Source organism: Mustela nigripes, chromosome 4, assembly GCF_022355385.1.
Source record: "Mustela nigripes isolate SB6536 chromosome 4, MUSNIG.SB6536, whole genome shotgun sequence".
Taxonomy (NCBI): Eukaryota; Metazoa; Chordata; class Mammalia; order Carnivora; family Mustelidae; genus Mustela; species Mustela nigripes.
This window is the reverse complement of record NC_081560.1, coordinates 108,450,767-108,477,071: the sequence shown is the minus strand read 5'-3', so window position 1 is coordinate 108,477,071 and position 26,305 is coordinate 108,450,767. Positions and strand designations below refer to the sequence as shown.

At 49.2% G+C, this 26,305-nt stretch overlaps 1 protein-coding gene across 1 annotated transcript in view; it reads right to left on the bottom strand.

Annotated features, from left to right (window-relative positions):
• Positions 1-6,340: 6,340 nt before the first annotated feature.
• Positions 6,341-26,305, bottom strand: part of NID1 (nidogen 1) — an 81,236-nt gene continuing 61,271 nt past the window's right edge. Inside the window, exons 13-20 of the mRNA XM_059397274.1 lie at positions 22,452-22,670; positions 20,438-20,610; positions 16,290-16,416; positions 12,597-12,768; positions 11,535-11,692; positions 10,310-10,433; positions 9,529-9,641; positions 6,341-8,379 (exon numbers count right to left, since the gene is read on the bottom strand). Of these exons, the coding sequence (XP_059253257.1) occupies positions 8,258-8,379; positions 9,529-9,641; positions 10,310-10,433; positions 11,535-11,692; positions 12,597-12,768; positions 16,290-16,416; positions 20,438-20,610; positions 22,452-22,670 (1,208 nt within the window). The 3' untranslated portion in view covers positions 6,341-8,257. The remainder of the gene's footprint in view (positions 8,380-9,528; positions 9,642-10,309; positions 10,434-11,534; positions 11,693-12,596; positions 12,769-16,289; positions 16,417-20,437; positions 20,611-22,451; positions 22,671-26,305) is intronic.

Below are 26,305 nucleotides of genomic sequence, written 5' to 3'. Positions count from 1 at the left end.
CAATTGATAGAAGAATTTACAATGACAAATATACATTTAAAAAGTTGAACTCAACTAAGAGAATGTAAGCTTTACTAAACAACCAGCCCTCGATGGTCCTGTGTCTGACTGGCAGAGATGAAAAGAAAAAAGAACTCTTCAAGAATAAAAACGCAGGGAGCAGGTGCTCTCAGACACTCTTGCTGGTGGGAGTATAAGTTGGTACAAACTTCTGGACAGTATATATCAAAAGCTTTACCATTTTGAATAATATTGAGTCTTATTCTAGAGAAGTGAATAAGGACATTTTGATAGAGGTATGATGTTGTTTATTAAGTGTTATTTACCATAGCACAGAGAGAGAGAGAAAAGAAATATTCTAAATGTTTGTCTATAAGAGAGTTTGTGAGAGTTGATTGTCCATTCATAGAATATAATACCATTACGGGCATTAAAAGTGATGTTCATATGCACATTTATTTAAATGGAAAACAAAATACCTAAAAGTATATTAAGCAGGATTCCATTTTTTGTTATATACGTTTTACAATATACACATAAGACGATTGTGTGTGTATGTGTGTGTTTACATTTCTGGGATAAGAGATCAATGTATTAATGGGATGATTGCTAAATAGTGAGCTTTCTGGTGATTTCTTTTTCTTGAACTTAACCTTGACTTTCCAGTTTTCTTAATGTAAATGTGTTAAGCACAAAGAAATACAAGTAAAATACCATAAAATTTTTTTAAAAATTAAAAAATACAGTAAAAATAAATCTCTAATTTCTACTTAAAATGTTCTCTAAAAAGGGAGGTGGGAAGGATGTGTTGAGTATGGCCCGTAGAGCAAACCAGATCCAGAAGCACCTTCTGCTCTGATAGTTACTGACTGACTGGCCTTTGGGGAGTTACATCACTTTGGGCCTCAACTTCCTGACTCGTGCAATGGGCACAATAAATTCTACTTCACAAGATTATTGTGAGGAAGGCATCCCCTTTTGCATTTACATTCATCAAATGAAAGCTTCTTCCTGGAGGGTCCCTACGTAATATTTGAGCCAATCGTTTTGCACCACCAGGCATTAATATCTCCTAAGCAACTAGATACACACTCGCTGGGTCTCCCTGGCATAGCACCCGCATTTTCTGGAATTCCGTGGCAACCTGCAGTTAGATGCACTGGGAACCTGGTCTCCGGAGGGGTGAGTATACACGTGCGTGTACACGCGAGCACACTTAGGAAGGCTTCCTCCTAAACGGACCGAGCTGCTGTGGCAGAGGCGCCATGGACATCTGCAAACGTTGACTGAGGAAGACAGGGCGCTGGGAGGAAGCACGCTGGACTCTGTGGGGGAATCTGCCATTGAGAGGCTTGAAGACGCTGAGAAATTGTGACATATCGACTTCCTTTGGTAGCAGGTGAGGCAACTAACCAGTATTAGGAAAGTTCTAGAGCAGGACGATGGGAAAGCCTAAGCAAAGTCTTTTGGGGAAGTTATCTGGGCCTTCAGGCCTGGGAGCCTCAACCCCCACCCCATAGCCCCACCCTCCCCCCAAAGCAGGCATCGGGAGGCTTTCCCTGCCCTCTAGTGGTCTCCTGTGGCATCGCCTGTGACAAGACCGGCGGAGGGAAACCTTGGATGTATCTCAGGTTGTCACCGGGACGCATCAAACCACCTCGCTTCAAACCACCGCGAAGCCAGGCCGGGAGCCGGTTCTTGAAGATCCCGTGGTTCTTCCATCCCTTAACCCTGGCTATTGTTGTTTAACAAAGGCCCCTGCGGTCCTTCCGCACGGTATGGTGCTTGGCCTGCGGCGGGACCTTCTGACCCCGGAGGAGCCATGGCCAGCGCCAGTGCAGACTGCGGGGCCGCAGCCAGGGCAGAGACGGCGCTGCGGGGGTCCCGGCGCCTCCTCCTTGCGGACCGGTGGTCCGCGAGCCGCTTGCTCCGGCTCCCACTGAAGGAATTTTTCAAGACCACGTTTCCCCTCAACATAACCATTATCTTTTTATTTATTTATTTATTTTTTATTTTCAGCATAACAGTTTTCATTATTTTTGCACCACACCCAGTGCTCCATGCAATCCGTACCCTCCATAATACCCACCACCTGGTACCCCGAGCTCCCACCCCGGCCCCATATCCATTATCTTTGCAACATCTTTGTCACAGGTTTTCTTAGTTCTGCAGGGACCAAAGCTCCAGCGTGTGGTCTGTGTTGGCAATTAGGAAATCAAACCCTTAGGGCGCTGCGCAGGTGTGCCCGGCGGGACCCCGACGTGAGTGATTACAGCCCTTCCCGAGAAATCCTAGTGAGTCGGTTTGTGCTTGTCATTCCCATTCCCCCATCAAATGTTGTTGTGATGTGATGTGCTTCTGTCCTTCGAAATCTTTCAGGGGCCACCCTGGAATGCATCACCCAGACTGGAGGGCAAGGAAGGGACTGTGGAGGGAGGCGCCCAGCCGGGAAGGTCAGGGCGGTCGGTCAGGCGGTTTGCACTGGGTGGGGGCACGTGCAGGGCCACCTTCCCTGTGGGAAGTGGCCTGAGCGTTTACTGTTCTGACCTCCCCCGCTCGCTTCAGGAGGCTCTGCTGTGACAGGAAGTGGGGGTCTCAGGGGATGATGGCAGCCGGGCCTGCAGGGCGCGGGTGGACATCAGCATGGGGGTCACGGAGGCCCCTGCGTAGCCGCTGGGACCACAGACCCACGTGATCAGCCGCGGGTGGACAACTGGGCACCGACGTCTGATGCCATCCCTTCCCCAGGCGAAAGTGTCAAGGGGCTTGCTCCAGCCCCTTCCCTGCATCTGCCGAGCTAATGTGAGGGAGCGGCCCCTGCCTGCTTGTCGGGTCTGAAAGGAGCACTGACTGCAGAGTCTGGAGCAGCCCTTCTGCTCTTCCGCCCTTCAGGAGCACCTGCCGCCCGTCACCCATTGGTCCGCAGCACTGATGTGTCCCCACGGTACACACACCCTCTCATCCCTAGGGGGCGGGAACAGAGACTCCGCTTTGTACCTCTTTCAGTGTCTAACATTCTAAATTTACCGTTTGTTTTTTGAGTCAGGAGAACCAATGCATGGAGGGTTTTGTTTTTGTTTAAGATTTATTTATTTTAGGGGCGCCTGGGTGGCTCAGTGGGTTAAACCTCTGCCTTCAGCTTGGGTCATGATCCCAGGGTCCTGGGATGGAGCCCCACATCCGGCTCTCTGCTAGGCGGGGAGCCTGCTTCCTCCTCTTTCTCTCTCTGCCTGCCTCTCTGCCTATTTGTGATCTCTGTCTGTCAAATAAATAAATAAAATCTTAAAAAAAAAAAGATTTATTTATTTTAGAGAGAGTGTGAGGAAGCAGGGGAGGGGCGGAGGGAGAGGGAGAGAATCTCATGCGGGCTCCATGCTGAGCAAGGAGCCCCAATGTGGGGGTTTGGGGAGGACTCAATCCCCACCCCCGACCCTGAGATCAGGACCTGAGCTGAAACCAAGAGTCAGACACTTACCCCACTGAGCCACTCAGGCACCCGTGGTGATGGTTCTTTAAATCCATGAGTGGATGAACAAAACAGAAGCTGTGCTGGGATTACTAGGCAGACACCCTCCCCCCCCAAAAATAAAACTTCAGTTCCTCAGTTAAGAAGCCCCAGTTGCCATGAGTACTGACATGAAATGGCCAAGGTCGCAGGTGAGATTCAGTTCGCTTTAGGACTACGGCCGAAACGATGGCATTTACATGGCCTGCCTTTCAAGACCCAGCATCTGTTCCCTCTGAGAAGCCTTTTTAGATCAGTTATGCCTTATTATTTATTTATTTATTTTCAGGTGGACAACGTAGTGATTCGACGATCATACACATCACACAATGCTCATCACAATACGCATAGCTGCCGGCTGTCACCATGTGTCAACGCAACTATCACATTATCACATTATCGCTTTTCATCTGTGATGCTTTTCTTTCTTTCTCGGATTCTTGAATTATGCATGTGTATGTGTTATGTAAACTGATCATCTGAGGCAACGTCCTCTGAGATGTCCTTTCTCTCTCCATCCAGCCCTGAGAGACTGGCCACGGAGGCTCCGCACATTTCCACATGTCCTTGGGGTGCTGGTGAACAAGGGATAAGCAGGAAGAGAAGTGCAAGGCCACGCCCGTGCGTGGTGGAGCCCCCGGGGGGCTCAGAGCCGAGGGAGAGGGTGGTGTGAAAGGAAGAAGGGGGCAGCCCACTGACTGCCCTGTCCCCCTTGGGGCATGGAGGGACAGCTGCACCGTACCCCTCTGCACTAGTGGCGAGGGAAACACCGTAGCCCCTGTCGGCCAAGGGGCGGGGATAAGGAGGCTACAGAGTGACCCGTGAGAACCACAGGACCAAACACCCCAAGACGCAGAGAGAGACGCTGTAAAATGAGCCGCCAAACACAGCCACCGCCACTGCGACTTGAAGTCCAGCCTGAGACTGGGGGTGGGGGGACGTTGGCCTGGGGGCGTCCTAAGCAGCAGGTCCGCAAGCTGTAGACAGTCTAGATAGGGGTCTGGGGAGAACCCTGAGGAAGGAGGGGGTTCAACAGGACTCCTGGATATGACTGAGTTTGAACCCACAGTGACTAAGAAATGACTGCATGGAAGTCGAATCCCCCTAGAGTGAGTTTTCTGCCAACGCAGGGCTCCGAGTCTGCAAACCAAAATGAGCTGTGGAACAAACAAGGCTTTTTGAGTACATTTTGTGTACACCTGTACAAGCCCCACCTATCAGTTATGCTGTAACATTTTATCCTAACTGGATGCAAGTATATGTGAGATGATTATGAGGTAGCTTTTTTTTTTTTTTTTAAACAAAACTACAGACAACACACTCAAAAGTAGAGATCGCCAGATCTGCAGGGCCTCGCCCCTTCCTGGAGGCTCTGGGGAAGAACCCGCTCCCAGGCCCATTCAGGTGGTAGCAGTTCCACCTGTTCCTTGTGGTTGTAGGACTGAAGTCTGTTTGCTGACTGTGGGCCAGGACTTGTTCTAGCCGGTAGAGGTAACCTTGCTCCTGGCTCGTAACTGCTTTGCTCCACTCTGAAGACACCCGATGGCCAGTGGCGTCCTTCCTACCTTTCAGCCTCATCTTGCCAGCTTTGTGTTTTTGCCTTAATTGATTCTTCTACCTTCCTCTTCTGGCTGTCAGGGCCCACCTGCATTGTGCAGGATAAAAATCTCCGTTTTTAGGTCGCTAATAACTATAGGTAACTAATAACTATAACTACTTCTACTGGCAAAGTCCTTTCACGGAAGTATCCAGACCAGAATCTTGGAATCTTTTGAATGTAGCCAACTACCACGTGATCAGCACTTGGCCAATTTCGGTCACAAGTTTTTTTTTCTTTCTTTAATTACAGTGATTAAAAAAAAAAAACTATACTGAGGTATACCTCACATGCCATACAATTGACTTATTTAAAGTGCACATTTAGGGGTGCCTGGGTGGCTCAGTGGGTTAGGCCTCTGCCTTCAGCTCGGGTCATGACTCAGGAGCCCCGCATCAGGCTCTCTGCTCAGCAGGGAGCCTGCGTCCACCTCTCTCTCTGCCTGCCTCTCTGCCTACTTGTGATCTCTATCAAATAAATAGAATCTTAAAAAAAAAAAGATAAAGTGCACATTTAACAGTTCTTGGTATATTATTTTATATTAAGAATATATATTATATTATTTATATAAAATTAATCAATATATATATTAAGAATATATGTTATATTCTTAATTTTTTAAAGTTGTGGTAGAATATATATATATGGGACATGTGATAAAATTTGCCATTTTAACCATTTTTGAGTGTGCATTTCAGTGGCATTGAGTATCACAATGCTGTTTATATCCCAAACTCTTCCAATGACCCTAAATAAAAACTCTGAAACCATTAAGTGATTTCTCTCCCTTCTCCTGCCCCCAGCCCCAGTGACACCGAGTCTACCTTTGGTTTCCGTGAACTTGCCTAATCGAGGGACCTCACATACACGGAATCGGGTAATAGTTGCTCCTGGTGCTGGTGTATCTCACTCAGCAGTGATTTTGGATTACATCCATGCTGCAACGTGCTGGGACTTCCTTCCTTTTCATGGCCGAATGTTGCATCACAGGAGTACGACACTTACTTATTCTTTCGTCTATCAGTGGCACCTGGGCTGTTTCTACCTTCGGTTATGAGAAAATGCCGCTGTGAACAGTGGTGGACAAGTAGCTGTTTGAGCCTGACTTCAATTCCCTCGGCTGTAGACTTAGAAGTGGAATTGCTGGATACGGTAATTCTATATTCAGATTATTAAACAGCTATCATCTCATCACAAATCACCCAACAGTAAGTCCTTTCATTCAAACAAGATAAAGATTTTTTTAACAACAAAAAAAAATTGTTTAATTTCCCGTACTGATATTTGTACAACTGTAAACTTAAGGAATCATCCAATACTTGTATAAATCTGGGGGAACAGTTAATAAGCACCTTCAGTGGGTTCCACAGTTTAAGAATTGACCATTTGACGCTTTTAGAATGAATCTAGTAAAATGAATAAAAGTTATAAACACTATACAAAATCATGACAAACATTTGATATAGAGGGCTTGATATGGAATGATAAATACATAAAAAAAAAAAAAAGCAAAACTAATTCAGGGAGCTGGGCTGGATAAAAGACCCATGTATTCCCCAAATCATGTGATTTGGGGGGATATATTTGGCTCTCACAACAAACTCCATTTATTCAGGGAAAGGCTCTTTTCCCCGTCCAGGCGCCACTGCATTGCTGAAGCAGATGAGGACAATGTGGGGAGGGGTGGGCGGGGAGGAATGAGCTCGCTGAGCTTTGCAGATAAAGGCAAGGAGCTCTGCCCCAAGGGGAAAAACAAGCAAATTCTTCCATGTCCTCAAGTGTTAAGTGTTCTTTGGCAAAAGGTACCATTTTTTCTTTGGGATTATTAAGGAGCTTTTCTCGTTGCTGTTGTTAAATAGCCCTCTCTACTCTTTCCTCTTGACCAATCTTTGTGAGACTTTCCGCTGTGCCTTCGCTACTCCCTTACCCTAACCTTTCCTGACTCTGACACCTGATGTCCAGCTTTCAATTAAAAATTCCTGTTATTTTGCACCTCTGGGATACAGCTGATAAAAGGTAACATTAGCTACTCATCTGGCCTAGAGATGTTTTTAAACACATCAGCATGACAGAGGGCAGCGGTCTCTTTAATGACACCGAGGAGCAATTGAGGGTCTGGGTCAGGGGTATAAATACACGATCTGGTCTTCTTCGATGAGAAGACTGCCAGCAAGACCATGAGCAGAGGGAGAGACAGAGAAGTGAGCTCTTGGTGACTGGCGGTCAGCTCTCACCGGCGGGGGAGGGTGGGGAAGGTCTAGGGGGAGGTCATCAACTTGGGGGAGGCCTACCAGCCCCCAGCTATGCCTAAAGTGAGGGAGGGGGGATCGGTGCCAGCCACGGGGCCAGGCCACTCAAGAGACCAGATGCTGGGATCCAAGTGCTTTGCACAAAGAGGAATACGCTTGTCACCATTGGTGTAACTCAAGGAAGCACTTCCAAACAATCCTTACCCTCAAGCACCTGACTCCACACCTTGAAATTCCTACCACCAGATACTCTTGACTGAAGGCTTTGCTTATCAGAGGCTACTGCTGAAATGCCAGTCACTTTTCTGGGAGGGGCTGCTCCTCACGGCCCACAAGTGTCCACGCAGCCCTAAGACAGGGTGGGTTTTGATCGAGGGGCAAGGTTTGCTCACTGTGATGGGGGTCTTGGGCAGGATTCAGGTGGGACATAACTCAGGGAAAAGCCAGGGGTGTGGGGAGGGAAATCAGAGCACCAAGGGCAAAGAGGGGGAGGGGTAACACCCTCCTTCATTCACAGGCTCGCCTTGGTGGCCCTGGCTGGTGTGTCAGGGAGATAACAGGATGGCAGGTGTGTCAGAGTGAGGCTGAGCTCATAAGGCCACAGAGAGGACAGTTCAGGCCTGGGGAGGCTCCCCTCACCACTGGGGTGCGAAGTTGGGGAAAGGTTCCAGAGCACTGGTACGGGCATATAGTCCTCCCTCAGGAGGGTTTTCTGTGTGCAGGGGAAGAGGCTTTCCCATTCTAGAAGCCCAGGGCATATGTTTCGGGGGACAGTGAGGGGAACACTGTTGGGGCTCAGGCTGGGTAGGACCTGGGCGTGGTGGCCACCAGGTCAGATAGTTTTCAGTCTGGACCCTTTCAAGCAGGGTGTTGAATATGTCCAGAGGGAATGAGGCACTCTCGTCTTCATTTCCGCTCGATACAGTCGACCCCCAGCGTGTTGTCGGGGCAACGGCAGGTCCTGCTTCCAGGGGTGGCCAAGCAAAGGTGGGTGCAGCCACCATTGTTCACTGAGCAGTAGTTGTGACCTGGAAAAGGCAGAAATCAGCTCAACTTCCCCCTGAGAGAGCAGCCCCCTATGAGCCCCCTTTTTGGTTTCCAGGGGGCCGAGCACATGGCTGCTGCAGGAACAGGGAATCCTCACTAGGATTTGCCAGGTGGGCAAGACTATCATTTCGAGGTTCCTGAGCCGGGGACCGTGCAGATTTACCACCAAAGCTGCTGAACGGGACCTGGGAAGGCTTCTCTGGTTTAGATCGTAACGCACAACTGGGGGCTGGATTTCCAAGCACAAAGTGTGCAGTGTCTCTCTTGTCCCCTCGGCTTTGCACTGGGCCAGGGGAAGGGGGTGTGGCGGTGGGAGCCGGGGAGGATGAGCTCAGGGAGAGCAGGTTCTGGAGCCGGGCTGCCCAGCTCAGCCCCCACCGTGCCTCTGTGAGCCGCACACCTCTGGCCCATGGCTTCGGCTTTCCCTATGCATGGAATGGGCACAAGCCTGGTGCCCACCTCGCGGGGCTGCTACAAGGACAAGGGAACGAAGGAGCACCCAGCCTGAGCACGCAGGGCTGCCGTGTGCAAGGCACCCGGCTCTGGCACGAAGCTCCCTGGGTGCGTTTGGGACTGTTAGGAGCAGCGATGAGTACCGTGGCTGGGGGGCCACGTGGACGGACTTTTTTTTTTTTTTTTTTTTTTTTAAATTTGACAGACAGAGATCACAAGTAGGCAGAGAGGCAGGCAGGGGCAGGGGGAAGAAGCAGGCTCCCTGCTGAGCAGAGAGCCCTATGCGGGACTCGATCCCAGGACTCTGGGATCATGACCTGAGCTGAAGGCAGAGGCTCTAACCCACTGAGCCACCCAGGCGCCCCACGGACAGACTTTTTAAAGCAGGAGAGATGGTAACACGGATGTTCCTGTTTGGAACCCGAAGACCACTTAGTTCTAGACCAGCCCGAGACGTGCGCTTTCCCTCCCCCAGTCCACTGTCCCTCCCTGCCTCGTCCCCTAGCGTTTTCCACTTGGCTCAGCCACTAAATAATGAAGACCCATGATGGAAGGGACGGGGTCTCTCCTGCCCCGTGGTCAGGGCTGCGAGGGGCCAGACAGGTAGCGGCCGGGGCTGTGGGCTTGCAGGCCAGGGCCCTCCCAGTCCCTGAACAGGAAGAGCCCACGTGGGTTACCTTGAGGACACTGAGACAGGGCCGTGGTGACTCCGTAGAGCCGGGTCTGCTTGAGGGGCTGGAAGATATCGATCTCTTTGGAAATCGCAAGATCTATGGTGACCACGGAATTCCTGCGGAACACCAAAAGGCGGAAGTTAAAGGCACATCGGCTGGCTCGAACCTTCTGTCTTCTGTGGTTTGGGGGACAAACCGGAGGCCACACAGGGACACGCTGGCCTGAGCTCCTCCCAGCCATCCCCCCTCCTCCTCTTGCGGAGGGACAAGCCTGCGTCTCTCTGACTGCTTAAAATGGGACAAAGGTTAGCGAAGCTCTCCTCTCCGCTCTAAATTCCAAGCTGGGGAAATGGCTTTCTCTCCAGATGGCCCTGGCTGCAGCCGCTGGCGTGGTCTGACCCCTCCTTTGTGCAGGAAAGGGTGGGAGCACGGGCTGTGGGAACACTGCAGCCTTAGAAGCAAAAGGAAGTAGGGGCACAGCAGGGGCATGGAGCCCACCCGCCGGGGGTCCCTGGGCCAGCTCACTAGGACAGAACAGACATGCTCCAGAAGTCTGAGGAGGTGCCCATCCAGGAGCAAACAGACGAATAAACGGCACCTCCTGCCCCCAAGGCGCCCTCAGCCCCCGAACTCCTTCACCCTCCTCTCCTGACAACTGGAAGGGCGAGGCAGAGGGCAGGCATCTCTGGACGCTGGAAGGTCATGCTAAGAGTCCCCCCCAGGGAGGGCTTGGCCTCGCAGAGACAGGGTGGCAGGGCCACCTCCCAGGCCCCCGCTGACATACGTCTTCCAGTCCGTGTAATACAGATGCTTCCCATAGCTGGTGACCGCGAAAGGGTACTGGAGCCCTTCGAGAACCTTGCGTCGGCCCGACTGGCCGGGCTTCAGACACTCCATCCGACTAGTGCCTGTGTGGGGCGAAAACAAGGCGTTCATTGTGTATACGAGACACGGCCCCTTTGTGTCACGATGAGTAAGGAGGGCAAGGGTGAGAGGAGTCAGCACGACGATGACAGATCCTAGAGAACACACGTGACCTGCTCTTCTTGACAGTGGAAAGCTTTCTCTCTGCCTGGTCAATCCCCACCTCTACGGGGGTAGGGGGGGAGCACCCAGATCTGGTCCTGACGTGGGCTGGAGCCGAGGGGCCCTTCCTTGCTCCCACCCACTCCCGGAGTGCCTGGGGACATAGTAGGACTGATGACACTCCCCAGATCTTGCTCAAGTCCCTGCCCCCCTGAAGCCTCCCAGGCCTTCCCTCCTCGCCCTCAGAGCCCCTGCTCCAGTCACAAGATTGCCCTCCTCGCAGCCCCCCACCCTCCATGGCAGCTGACAGCTGCGAACAGCGCAGGGACTCCACAGACACGTGGGGGACGGCTGACCTTGCTTCCCTATGCAGCACCCACCCATATCCCTTGCCTGAGGGACACCCCAGGGCCGGAGCGGAAAGCAGGACCGCATGCTTTTCTCTTCCTCGGCTCCAAGTCCTGCCTGTGCCCCGAGGGACAGATGCAAGCGAGAGGAATGTAAGTCATGAATTGCGTAACGGATAACATTAGGATGAGGACAGGCTCTAGGGGTCAGCACACTTTTTCTCCAAGGGCCAGATGGTAATTAAGTTAGGTTTTGTGGGCCAAGAGGCAAAACTGAGGACACAGAAGCATTTATGTAACCTCTTAAAATGTAACATTGAAAAATGTAAAAACCACTTATAAGACCCGGGTGGTACCAAAGCAGGTGGCGGGCTGGACCCGGCCTGCGGCCTAGAGGTGCTAACCCCCGACGGAGAAGACTGAGAACTCGCCCTAGACAGTGAGCATCAAGCCTAGAGAAACCATACGTTGCAGAGCAAAGACGGGAAGCAATTCTTGGGGGGGCGGGGAACAAAAGAGCTCTCTCATACTGTCTTCCCATTACAGACACCAGCCCACCGTGGGTAGGAATAAAAGTTTAAAGAAAAATAAAGCACTGTTCCAACCCCAGGAGTCAGGCCTGGGGCTTTGGGTCACCTGCGTCCACCCAGCAGAGCTGAGACGAGTAGGCATCGAACGTCAGCCCGTTAGGCAAGCCCAGGTCCTCCTGCACGAGAACCCTCCGGTTCGTCCCATCCATGTACGAAGTTTCAATTTTGGGGCTATCTCTGTTCCAGTCCGTCCAGTAAAGATTCCTAGAAGAGGAAAAGGAAGGGAAAGAGGCAGGGGAGTAACGACGGTGGGTGAGACGTCTACAGAAGCAGGTTTAAAAGAAACCACAACGAAGACATCAGCAGACGTTCAAACACGGGATGGCGAAAACGGTCTGGAGGCGCTAAGACAGGTCCTTTGCAAGAAGACTTGGAGTTGGCTCTTTGTTTGGATTTGGATACTCTGTTACTGGTGACTTCCCTTCCCTTCAACACAACTGACATGTTCCATCTCATGTTAATCCGCTGAAAGCAGTTCAAAAATAGAGCCCAAGACAGAACACCACAACCGAGACAAACACGTGGGAGGTCCTGTCTGCTGTCCCTACACAGGGTGGCACAGCACCGGCCACTAGGGAGGTGGGCATGGGGCCACAGAACTAGGGATGTGGCCTCGCAGGGAAGGGGTCAAAGTGTGAAGGCACGGAGGAGCCTTGTGTGTAAGATTCAAGATTGCTGTAGGGAGCAAGAGAGAAAGCATTGATGGGATGACAAAACCCGGGAAGGGGTCTTCTGGGGGCCCATGGTATGTCGGCCTGAGCCCCAGGGATATCGATGCTGCTTGATACCCTTCCAGGATTGGTACAACTCAGGTACTGATCCACATTCAACTCAAAGGGAAATAACCAACTTCTGAGCTGCCGACTTACAGAGCCCCTTCCTAAAAGTCTTAGAGGGGCAGCAGGGGATCAAGTCCACAGTTGCGGGGAACAGGGATCAACGTCCTGGCGTTTCCCTGTGCATATCTCTAAGCCACCTACTGGGACTTGTTCATCCTACGAGGCCCTCATGTCAGGAGAGTAGTGCCAGAGTTAGAGACTGACGCTTGAGACTATATTAAAGAGCAGCAGCAAACAGACTAGACGCGCCCAGATGGACACCAGGTTACCCCTGCACGGAGTCGGTCACGATGCCTCTGGGGTTCACCAGGTCGGTGTCAAACAGCACCCGGCGCTGAGTACCATCCAGCTTTGCAACTTCTATTCTGTCCAAGTGAGAATCCGTCCAGAAAATGTTGCGGCCAAGATGGTCAAGGGCGATGCCTTCTGGACTTCCAAGATCTAGAACCAAACACATGACACTTCTGGTTTTTTTCAGCAGGTGAGATTCGTTTTTTCTGATTACTCGGTGTTATTTCACACAGTGTTCAATCCTTGGACTTTGGGAAAACAAAAGAGAATGTGGAATGCTCGTTGTGATAAGTTAACCAACATTCAAAGTGATGAATTAAAAAATGTCGTTCATTGACTTGGCAGACACCTACCCTGGGTACCACGTTGGGAACCAAGCCCACTATCACACCTCAGCTGTGGCCCTGGCTTCCGGGAGCTTGTAAGCTCTCGTAATTCAGACGGAGTTCTGATTTTATGGGAACGTGGAGGCAGACACCGGACTCAGCCTGGGGAGACCCAGGAAGGATTTCTAGGGGAGGTGACACGTGAAACTGGCTCCCAAAGGACCAGTAGGAGCTTGCTCGGCAAAGATCCTAGTTGAGGGCTGCCAGACAGAGGGACCAGCACATGAGTATAAAGGAAGACTGGACACGGCTTGAAGTGGACTATATGTACTTGTGGGTGGCTGGAGTCCATGGGGGTAGGAGAACTGCCAGAGATGGAAGAAAACAAATTTGCCTTAGAGATTAGTTATTGGGGGAAAAGGGTCACCTCAGAGAAGTAATAGCAAGAAATCATAGCTGTTATTTCTTTTCTGCAAGTATTAGAAGTACAAAGAAGGGGTGATCACAAGTAACACTCCCAGAGTCCTTACTAGCTTGTCAGTGACTGACTTTGCAGCCAGGGTTGCCACACGGCAAGCCAGCTGCAGTACGAGCCTTCAGTGCCCATCTAACCTCACCACAAGTTCCAGGCTGCACTGATTCCCTGACGATGTATAAAAGCAAATTAAACATTAGATCCCAATCCAGGGTTTTACTTGTCACTTAGGATTCTGTTCTCTTACTGATTTGAGAGATGAAGGTCACTTAGTACGGCTGGAAGCCAATAGGGGAAGTGGTCCAGGATAGAGCTACCCTAACCCAAGGAATCCGGTTGGAGGAAATCCTCCCTCAGCATCTGAGGAATCATGTGCTCCTTTGTCAATGGGTAAGTGGTTCATACCCTCAGCTCTCTCACAGCAGCCTTCCCTCGGCGCCTAACATGACCTTGACTGGACCTTGGAAACACCAAAGCCCCACCCCCCGGAAAGGACCCTTGCCAGGGCAAGTTTATTAAGAATGAGGAATAGTCCTTGAACAAGGTTTTTATTATTCAAACCAGAAGTAGAGATCTGTGAGGTATTACAATACTTCCCATATCCCTAGAGGAGAAGGGGCAGCGAGACTGACCTCTGCAGACCTCTTGTGTCTTTCAGACAAAAACCAGAATAAATCATTCTGGGGTATATCTGGGATGAGCACGTCCTCTGCCAGTGACACTGGTGCACTCAGACAGGGGGAAAGAAAGGCTGTTCAATGGCACTATTTCACAAGACACCCAGGGGCACCCAGAAACCCTGTGTCATTTTGTCTCCTTATGAACAGCTCTGGTCCCGACTTTGAACCCAAGAGCAATCAAACTTCCTTCTCCAACCAGGAAAATATTTCTTCTTCTTCTTCTTCTTCTTTTTTATATTTTATTTATTTGACAGAAAGATACAGTGAGAGACAGAACACAAGCAGGGGGAGCAGGAGAGAGAGAAGCGGGCTCCCCACTGAGCAGGGAGCCCGACATGGGGCTCGATCCCAGGACCCTGGGACTCAGTCCAGAGCCAAAGGCAGTCATTTAACCAACTGAGCCACCCAGATATACCCGGGAAAATACTTCCTCTTGAACTATCATGCCAAAGAAGGGTCTGGAAAACCTCATCCTTTACTGTGCAGTCAGGGCAAGAAGGCAAGACAGCAAGGCAGTATTTTCCGGACTGCTTACATCATGAGGGAACAGATTATGAGACTTATTAAAGATATTTGGTTAGTTTAACTCAAGGAAGGAGAGAGATGCTTAGCATGAAATAAAGAAGAGCTCCTCACTCTACCTTTACTCACTAGCAAGGCATCAACCTGTACTGACGTGGAAATTTCTTTCTCTCTTTTTAAATAAAAGAAAATTTATCCCCAGTGATCTTTCCTCTACAAAGGTCACATTCTAGTTTCATTCTTTATTTTCCCAGTGGACTTCTGCCTGGAATGTTTCTTACTGAGTTTAAAGCTTTCTTGGATGATTATTAGTTCCAGAAGCAACAGGAAATAGCAGTGATGACCTACTCCCCTCTTCCACTGGGTTCGCAAGTCAAACCAAAGAAAACAGCAACATTTTTAACACACACACACAGAGAAGACACAAAAAGGCATTTTCAAAATTCTGCTCATTACACCAAACCATGAAAACTGGCAGACATTATTTAAGCAGCACCTTGACTTCTAGAAAAGGATGTGGGATCTATGTCCGAAGCTAGACGTGTTTAACTCAACCTCATATTGATTCCTGCTCCTGCTGTATCAGCTTTTATGAAGGAGCCAAGGAAGGGAAAAAACAAAACAGAACAAAACAAAGGAAACTGCCGCACAGGCTGTTCCACAGACACAGGGACCCTTCCAGAATATCAATTTTTACGGAGATATTAAATTGGAAATTGGGAAAGCAACATTCAGCCCTAAGTTGAAAGAAATACCAAATGAGGCTCAAACATTTTGAAGGTGTATCTTCGATTTGAGAGCTCGCAGAGGAAGCAAGATGATGTTATACAAGACCTGTCACTGGCATGACAGACAGCGTCTTTTGATTGAAAATACCTGCAAGCCAGCGGATGAGTTACTGACTTAGCAATATGTAACATTTGACCTTTTCAGTAAAGGGGAATCTGTGCAGGTCCTTGGGTCTTTATAATCTTGATAAAACATATCCACATAAAATAGTCATGACTTGTTGAAAGTAGACATTACAACAACGAAAAGAGTCCTTGACTTAAATTGACCTCTATAAGTTAAGGAATCGAGGTTAAATGTCGAGGGGTGGACTGTGCCAAAGTGTTATGCGCTGTGTTATCAGTGATGCAACTAAAACTGGAAGGATACCTGTGAAAGCTCAGCCTGCTCTGCTGTACTCGGTCATAGGCGGTCTGAGAGAGTGCCATGCGGGTAAGGGAGAAAAGGCCCCCCCCACCGTGATGTCATAGGGTTAAGTGATAGCTTCTGACTTGAAAACTGTCTTGGGAAGAGACAACCATCAGGGATAATGTTTGACAATATGCTTGTAATCCTCCTGACTTTATGATGCAGCTGCCTAATGGAGCATATACCATAAGGCAGACATTCTGAGAATCAATTCTAGGCTCAACAGCCAGTTTTAATTTTATTCTTCTTAGGCTAGCAATAAATCCTAGATAAGGTGTTCACGATTTCATGATGAGTCCTTGGAGGACTTTTTAGAGAAGGCTGGAAAGGGTGGTGTTGAGGCCAAGAACCCAGCCCCACTCAAATCCCTATATCCTGTATGCAACCACACACCCCTTCTGCTCTTCCCCAAGAGCCACTTGGGCTGCCAGAAGCCAAACCAAGAAGGGAGAGTGGTGTTTGCTTGCCCACCTTGTCGAATGATGGTGGTTGGCTCTCCACCATGCAGACTGGCTCTCCCAATGGAAGGCTCACTGATGTCGGTCCAGTAAACCATCTTGTCCACACAGTCGAAGGCCAGTCCAATGATGACTTTATCCTGGAAGTACAGACAGCATAAGAATGGCCACTCACTAGCATCTGAGTCACCAATGATGGTGGGAATCTTTCATGTGCTTACAGGCATCTGGACAACTTTTTTTTTTTTTTAAAGATTTTATTTATTTGACAGACAGTGAAAGAGAGACAGGGAGGGAGAGAATGAGCACAAGCAGGAGGTGGAGCAGAAGGAGAGGGAGAAGCAGACTCTCCACTGAAAAGAGAGCCCAACGTGTGGCTTGGTCCCAGGACCCTGGGATCATGACCTGAGCTGAAGGCAGGCGCCCAACTGACTGAGCCACCCAGGTGCCCCATGGACACCTTTTTTAATGAAGTGTCTTTAAGTCTTTAGTCTACTTAAAAATGTTTATTATTGAGGTGTAGGAGTTCTTTATGTAGTTCGGATGAAAATCTTTTGCATTATACATATATATGTATGTGTGTGTAGGTGTATATATATTTCCACTCATTATATAGTTTGTTTTCTCACTTTCTTGTTTTTGTTTTGTTTTATTTTCATTTTCTTAATGGCGTTCTTCAAAAAAACAAAAGTTTAAAATATTTATTTAGATTTATTATTGTTTCTCTTATGACTAATGCTTTTTATATATCTAAGAAATTTTTACTTACCTAAAGATCTTTTTAAAAAAAAGACACAAATAGGGCACCTGGGTAGCTCTGTCGGCTAAGTGTTTGCCTTCAGCTCAGATCATGATCTCCAGGTCCTTGAATTGAGCCCTGGAGGTAGGTTCCCTGCTCATCGGGGAGTCTGCTTCCCCCTGTGCCCCCCTCCCCTGCTCATGCATTCACTCTTTCTCTCTCTCTTTTGTGCACATGTGCATACACACACTCTCTCTCTTAATTAAATAAATAAAATCTGTTTTTAAAAATACAGAAATATTTGAAAGGAAGAGGTGAAACCACTCTAAGACAATTTGATGGTTTATGTAGAAAATCCTGGGGAATCTATAAAACTATTGTAACTACCAACTGAATTCAGTCCAAGGTTGCAGGGCACAAGGTCAATATATAATGGTATTTCTACATAGTAGCAAAAAGTAAGTAACATTTATAATAGCACCAAAAAAATAGCATGGAAATATTTAAGAACAAATATTTTTAAATATGTAAGATACTATACTGAATATTATAAAACATCACAGACTGAAAATAAGGAGACTCAAATAAATGAAGAGAAAAATTAGTCTAATGGATTGTAAGGTTTAATATCACTAAGATATCATTTTTTTCCTAAACAGAGTTAGAGATTCAGTGCCATCGAGATCAAAATCCCAGTAGGCTTTTTCCCCCCTTTGGTAGAAACAAGCTTACTCTAAAATACCTATAGAAACACAAAATGAATATATAAAGAAATCCTACCACTCTGTAACAACAAGCCAGCCAGCTCCGAAATGGGCAAAGGATACGAGTAGACATTTTACCAAAGAAGACACACGGATGGCCCATAAGTACATGAGAACATGAGACTATCCCTCATTAGAGAAACGCAAATCAAAACTACAATAAGACCCCGCTTCACTCATATTAGGATGGCTACTATTAAAAACCAGAAGATAGTAAGTGTTGACAAGAAGGTTGAGAAATTGGAATCTTTGTACTCTGCCAGCAGAAATGTAAAATGGTGCAGCTACTAAGGAAAACAGTATGGCAGTTCCTCAAAAAATTTTTTAAAAATCTGCAGAATTACCATATGATTTGGAAATTCCAGGCCTGGTTTATGGTCAAAAAGAGAGACAGCAGGGACTTGAACAGAAATGTGTACACCCATGTTCACACCAGCATTGCTCAAGACAGCCAACGGGTGGAAGTGGCCCAAGTGTCCATCGATGAAAAATGCATGAACCAAGAGTGCTCGGTCTGTGCCACAAATATTATTCAGCTTAAGAAGGAAGGAAATTCGGGGCTCCTGGGTGGCTCAGTGGGTTAAACTTCTGTCTTCAGCTCAGGTCATGATCCCAGGGTCCTGGGATCGAGCTCCTCATCGGGCTCTCTGCTCAGCAGGGGGCCTGCTTCCCCCCCTTTCTGCGTGCCTCTCTGCCTCCTTGTGATCTCTGTCTGTCAAATAAATAAATAAAATCTTAAAAAAAAAAAAAAGGGAAGGAAATTCCAACACCTGCCACACCACGGACGGATAGATAAATACCATAGGGGACGGATAGATAAATACCATAGGATTCCTATGAATATGAATGAGTCAAATCCATAGAGACAACAAGTAGACTCATGGTTGCCAAAGGCTGGTGAAAGATGGGGCTATTATTTAATGGGGACAGTGTTTCTGTGGGATGAAGGGTGGACGGGGGTGCCCGTTGCGTCATCGCGTTGAAGTGGTGAAAACGGTAAAACTACACCAAAGACACACACAATAAAAGAACTCGGTGAACGTTGATCCTGCTGTTTCAGGGTCCCCCCCCTCCACTCGTCCTACCTCAGTGTTTTGCTTTTCACAGCCTCACTTGACATTGGGGCTCTGCCTTTGACTTGGGCGATCAGGACTGTCACAGGGGGCTCAACCCCCTCCCGCACCCTGAGCACATGCTCCAGAGGTCACGAAGGAAGAATGATGATTGACCCCGAAGAGATTTATGCTTCTGAGAGGCAGCGGAAGAACACAACGATCACTTAATTCTGCAAACAGTCTTCGCGTGCCAAACACTGTTTTGGCTCTAGTACCCAGCACTGGGAAACAGGCATGTCCGTGACAGAGACAGCGGTTGCTGGTCTCAGGAGCTTACTTCCTAGTGGGAACAGATTCATCAGATACAGACATGTATGTTGTTATATAACGTATCCAGCAGTGCTAAGGTAAAGACAAAGCAGGACAGGAAGACAGCAGTGTGGACACGGCCAGGACAGCTTCCCAGAGAGGTGCCGTGCCAACAGAAGTGGGATGAGGTGAGGAACGGCACTGCACAAGTGCTGGGGAGGGTGAGGACTCCAGGCACGGGGACGGTAAGTGCAAAGGCTCAAAGACCGGGATGTGTGTGGCGTGTCTCGGACAGACAGAAGGCTGGACGGCTGAAGCTGGTGGGGGCCAGGGGTGCACAGTGACAGGGAATGGGGTGCGAGAAGTGGCTGGGGGCCATGGAAAGAACTGGGTTTTATTCTGGGTGAAGGGAGAACCCATCGGAAGGTTTTGTGTAGGGCAGGAATATGATCGGAATAGTCCGATCAAGGCTAATGACAACAGGTTGTGAAAAGCTTCTTCGCTCCTTATGGGACTTGAGGGTCTCCCTCAGCCCTGGCAACCCTGACCAAGTTGTGCTGGAAGCCCCCAGGTCTCAGGCCAGGTTTCTTGCCGAGGGGGTGGTCAGGATGGCAGATGAAACTAAATGGCTTTTCAGAAGCGTCCAACCCTAGAGAGGCTGGGGGTGCTCAGTAGATTGAGCATCTGCCTTTGGCTCATGTCATGATCCCAGGGTCCTGGGATCGAGCCCCACACTGAGCTCCCAGCTCAGCGGCGAGCCTGCTTCTCCCTCTACATACACCACCCCATCTGGTGTGTGCTTGTTCTCTCTCTCTTGCAAAAATAGATAAATAAAATCTTAAAAAAAAAAAAAAAAGAAGTGTTCAACCTCGAACAGACAAAAGTCCCCCGCTCACAAAATGCATCTTTGATGCTTTGAAAAGCTCAAAGCTGAAGGCTGTTTTTGCCTCGGGGCAGATACGAGGCTCTAGGACCAATGTGCCAAACCTGAGCCACCGCGCTAACTTGGTACGGCAAGATGGGACCTGGGAGAGGCACCCAGATGAGACACCAACTCCATGATGCCCCACGCACGGGGTCAGATGCCACGGTGGTCTCCGAAAGGCCTTCCTGCTTCTGCCTCATCCCCTCCTGATGGGAGGGCAGCTCAAGTGGCCCCATTCAGAGATGACAGCTGGGGGCCCCATGGAAATCCCGAGGCTCCCGAGTCCAGGGGTCAAGGCCTGGGGCTGGTCTAACGACCCCGGGCTTGATTTTCCAGGTCCCTGAAGCAGGACGGTTAGCCAGCACTCACCGGGGCGTGCAGCAGTGTCCTGGCTTCTGTCTTCTGCAAGCTGCTTCCTTCCAGGGGGAGGCGCTCAATCTTCCCTGTCTGAGCGAAGAGTAAGTGGGTCCCAGGCGGCAGGGGGATCACAGCGGTAGGAACGGAGGGTCTTTGGTGAATCGGGGGAGCCACTGTACTCAAACCTGGGTGTCAGGAGAGGTCAGTGAGCAAGGCCTGCGTGCAGCAGGAACACACACACCAATGCACGCGCGTGGGCGCACGCACGCACACACACACACACACACTCGCCCGGGGTCAAGCCACCTTCATGGCACCACAAACGGCACAACCACACAATGCTCACTGTACCTCTAAAAACACAAGGAGCGGAAAGACCACAAAGGGCGTTTGTGAAGGTGATAAGGCAAAGCCTGAGGTTCATATTAAAGGTCATGTGGAAAGCAAAAACAAAGCAAGGGCTTAGCCTTCCCTTAGGAACAGAAATACTGTAACCACTCCTGCCCTGCTTTGGACACATGAACCAAAAGGACAGCAAGAACAGACCCCCACCCCAACCCCTGCACCCAGGGAGTTCACACTCCAGGGGAAGATGCTGGGCTTCCCCAGGCTGGAGGGGCTCTCAGAGCAAGCTGGCCCTGCTTGCCCCCGCGGACCCAGCCCCGTGAGCAGACACACAGCCTGCCCCGCCTTTCAGGAACAAAACGCGGGTCAGGGGCCCGTTTTCCCCGAGAGTCAGCCTCGCCTCCTAAGTGCTGCCCCTGAAGCTGGCATGACTCCCGGCTCCCCCCAGGACAAGAGAATGTCCTGAGGAGGGACAGGCTGCCTCGGCTACAGGGGGAGGGGCCTGGATGTGGCCCTTCCATTGCTCGGGCTCTGGCTCCGGTTCTCCGACCAGAGAGAGCCGGACGGTCCTAACTGGGGCCATTTCCCCTTCTTTCCCCTGCCCGCCTATCCTGCCCACTGCAACCAGTCAGTGACATGAACCAGGCGGGCTGACCTCTTCTCTCTCTGGAATCCATCCCGCCTCTCCAAACTCCCTGCCGGCCTGCTGGCTGGTCATTCGCTTGCCTGTTAGGCACCTGCCGGGGCGACTCACTCCAGCTCAGCTTCTACCCGTCAGCCACTGTATTTCTAAATTCCAAACCTGGCTGCATCAATGTCATAAGCCTCTGGGTTTTTCGGTGAGCTCCTCTCCCTGCCCTGCCCCTGTTCACCTGTCCTGCCAGGTTCTGGGGGCCGGCGCTGTGACTTACCCCTCTGGACCCCGAGGACTGATCCCAGCATTGGAAGCTCAGTTAATGCTGGCTGCATGAATTAAGACCATTTCCTACTCACTTGGCCTCTTAGCGGCTTTGCGAAAATAGCTGGTCACTAGCTGAATTGAGAAAATGGAGATTCAAGGACTGATTGTGTTTGATTTTGATTACTTGCAACAATGACCATCTCCTACATCTGAGACAGAAGCAGGATTGTAGAGCTGGGATCCATCCTAGATAGAGGCTGAGAGGTCCCAAGCAGCACAGACCCACTGACCTCAGTCTCCCCGACCCTGCTTCCGGCCCCACACCTCCCAGGGAAGGCCTTCGGGGGGCCTCTTCCAAGCCTGCCACAAAGCACGCAGCCGGAAGGCCAGGAGGCCACTGCAGGGAGTGTGCCCAAAGGACCCACAGCATACATACCCTGTGCTACCCATGCAGGATGGCTGCAGTGGGTCCCACCAGCATTTGTACACGACAGGTGTGCAGAGAGAAGAGAACAGGTATGGGGGATAGAGAATAGGTGGGGATAGAGAGATGGAGGGGGTGGGTGCATGACCAGGGAGACAGAGAAGAGAGGTGCAGAGGGCAGAAAGGGAGGGGGGGAGCGGGGTCTGGGCTGGCGGAGCAGTGCTTGATTTAGGGTAGACAGAACGTGCCACCAGTGCCCTGGGCAAGACCCCCAGGGATGCTCAAAGGCACTGGGACTCTGGTCCCTGAGGCCCTGCTCAGACCCAAGCCCAGTACAGTGTTGCCCTCCGACTTACATGGGGGCCTCATCCCGGGCCTGGTCCTTGTGCCCTCCAGCTCCCGACCATCACGATCCACGCACCAGCACTGGCCCGTGCTGCCGTGGCACTGGGTGGGCATGTAGTGCCCATGCTCGTCACACTCAGGGACAAACAAGCCGGGCCGCTGTGGGATCATCACCCCCGCTGTCCCGAGGATGTGTTCTCTCTCCAGTTGGCATCGGGTTTTCTCCATTTCTGCAACAGAGACAAGCACAGGGGAGGCGGTCAGCTGGGTCGCTGGGCAGGAGCCCCATGGCGGACGCAGACCCATGAAAACTGATCGTTGGGTTTTGTGTTGTTCATTTTCTAAAATTTAAAATATCATGTTATTTAATGGATGTCACTGTCAAGAAGATGATATTTACATTTTCTTTTCTCTCCTATGTGATTTGTTTTCAGTTTGTAAACATTGAGGCAAAACGGACAGAACATAACATTCATTGTTTTGAAGTGAGCCCATCAGTGCCATTTAGTACAGTCATGATACGACATCAAACCACTACCTCTATGGGATTCTGATCCACCATCCTTGGCTCCACACCTAGAAGCAGCATGCTTTCCACTCCCACCTCCTCCCCGCCCCTGGCAGCCAGCAACCTGCATTCTGTCTCCATGGATTGCTTCTTCTGGACATTTCCTATAAATGTGACACGTGCGGTCACGCGTACGGCACATGACCCGTTGTGCCTGGCCGCTCTCACTCAGTACGTTTTCGAGGTTCATTCACAGTGTAGGATCCAGCAGTGTATCATTTCCTTTTATGGCTGAACAGTGTTCCACGGGTTGGCTAGACCACATCTTGTTTATCCATTCATCACTAGGTGGGCATCACAGAAATTTGTTTTAAGAGACTTCATTTCTCTGAAATTGAATTCATCTCAAGCTTCTTGATTATCCACGCTGAGTCGAGATCAAAGATTTGGAAGACCAAACACCCCAGGGCACATTTTCCAAATCTGTGTTTCCTTTCAAAGATGACCTTGTATTTGGCATGAGACATGGCCTTTTAACCGTGCAACTAGGACCCCCAGGTTAGGAAATCCTTCTCTATCTGTGGGAAATGGCCTGGAATCAACGATCCCCCAGTACGCAGAGCTGTAGCTGGTTCCACACTGGCTGGAGGGCGGCCACACCTCTGCAGCTGTGGCATGGAAGCAACCCAAATTTAATACGTAAATAATGAGAGTTCCAATAAAACTTTATTTATAAAAACAAACAGTGGGCCAGATTTGGCCTGTGGAGCTGGTAGCTATCAACCTGTACTCTAGGGTATTACTAGTTATGTTAGGGAGAAATTTTATATAAATATGCTCATTCACATATTAATACGTGTTAACTAATATAATGTATCAGTAATAAGATACATTGTAACATAATCTATTTCACAGAACTTTGTGTCTGAAAAGTGTTTTCGACTCTCGGTTCCACCATTTTTGGTGTTATCTTGGGCGCATCCACAATGCTGGATGTGTCACACTCCTCACCATAGGACCACGATGGCACCAGTAACTAATCTCATGCATTATTGTGAGGAGTAAGGGAAATATGATGGGACAACATGTACAGACGGAATTTGAAATTCCACACTCAAATGTTCATTTGTCACTGCAACATGGCCTCCATGGTGACATTGTGTGCATGTTGCCAGCAAATATTTAAAGTACCTTCTGTCTATGCTGCCAGTTCTCACCCTAGCCTGCTTCATGGGGTTGCTGCCACGATCAGAAGCAGTAAGTGAGGCCAGGAAAGTGTGTGTTGAACCTGGCAAGGGAAAGAGTGGGTATGCTTTCCTTTTTGTTCTAGGAGCTAATACTAAAAAACAAATAAACAAACAAACAACATATTTGATGTAGGAAGAGCCAAATGAAGATACAAATAAGCCATCTGCTTGAGAATAAGATACTGGGTTTTGTTGGCTCTTGGATGTAGAATTTGTTCCTTCCTCAATATCTTGCAGGTACGCAGGGTTTGCAAGTTTCCCGTTATCAACTGTCTCCATTCACACGTGTTTCATTTAATTCTCTACCAGAACAGTATGCAACAGGCAACTCCATTTTTATACCACATGAAAGAGCCAAGGCTCGGGCTGGTGAGGGAGTTCCCAGGCCACAGCACTAGGAAAGAGCTCAGCGCAAGCTAGAACCTGGGTCTTTGGATTCTTGGCTCAGCCCCTCTGTATCCACAAGCCCAGAGCCCAGAACAGCTCATGGACACCAGACATGTTATGTCATCGGTGATATATACAAGCAAGCTTAATGCACGCACTGAAATTATCTGTGGCCCACAGACTCAGTTTCCTTTTTTTTTTTTTTTTTTTTTTTTTTTTTTAATTTTTATTTATTTATTTGACAGAGAGAAATCACAAGCAGACGGAGAGGCAGGTAGAGAGAGAGGAAGGGAAGCAGGCTCCCTGCTGAGCAGAGAGCCCGATGTGGGACTCGATCCCAGGACCCTGAGATCATGACCTGAGCCGAAGGCAGCGGCTTAACCCACTGAGCCACCCAGGCGCCCCCTTTTTTTTTTTTTTTAATAAAGATTTTATCTATTTATTAGACAGATCACAGGTAGGCAGAGAGGCAGGCAGAGAGAGAGAGAGAGGAGGAAGCAGGCTCCCCGCTGAGCAGAGAGACAGATGTGGGCTCGATCCTAGACCCTGGGATCATGACCTGAGTGAAAGGCAGAGGCTTTAACCCACTGAGCCACCCAGGTGCCCCCAGACTCAGTTTCCTTCCACCGGCATCTGTATACGATGCTGCCTTTCCAACTAGAGAACAGGCCTGGTATTGCGTGTGCTGTCAACAACGCCTAGCTTTTAAGGAAACAGGGGTGACTCCATTTTATGTGGCTGACAGTTTTGTGTTGACATGGTGTTTGGCCAACATACAGAGTCTCAAGTGATCTACAACTTATAGAGGAATTTTTAAGTTGCTGTATCTTGAACTTACAAAGAGGAGGAGAAAACTACCAATTGGGACTCAGGATATGGAATTTCAAGTGTGTTTACGGAAAGCTGCGATGTCACTGGGTTTCCTGGGATGGCTTCCCAGCCCGGCTAGCAGGAGCAGCCCCAGTGGGAGCCGCCTGCTGAGGGTCTCAGCCCTCCATGGGGGATTTTCCGTTGCAGGCAGGGATGGGAGGGGTAATAAAGACACATTTCCTGGCCCTGTTCCTGCCTGATAAAATGAAAACTCAGGCAAGATTCTTTTTACTCATCTGCTCTGAGCAAGCAGTCAAGACCTGATATTTATCCAGGGACGAGCAGGAAGTCTGGGATGAATTTCTCAAGGTTGGGGACAAAGAAAACGAGAGAAAAATGATAAAGAGAAATAAGAAAAAAAAAAGCACCTTTTAAATCTCTTCACTTGTATCTCATTTCCTTGCCTGATTAAATTTCTTTCTCCGTGTTAATCCAAAATAAGTAACTAGTGTAGCCTCTGATATTCTCAGGGTGGAGGGACTCGTTTTGGGGGAGCCTTCCTTATGTAGCCTCTTCCTGTCTACTCTGCCCCCTCCAGGGGCCAGCTTCCCCGCACATGGATTTATCTATAATAAAAATAATCCAGCAGCAGAGACCATAGGAATTTTTTTTAAAGGTCTTACTCAATTTTGAGAAAAACTGCCATAGAAAATTCTCTTACATAAGGAGTTCAAGGAACTTTTTGTAAACCAAAAAATTATTCATACCTCATGTTCTTTGTTTATAAAACAAAGTAGATGAATTATAGAATTTCTAGAGCCCTTCTAGCTCTCACTGGGAAATTCAAGTTTTCTAACACTGGGTTTGTTTGAAGCAAAGTGCACAGGGAAACAGAAACGATATGATACAAACA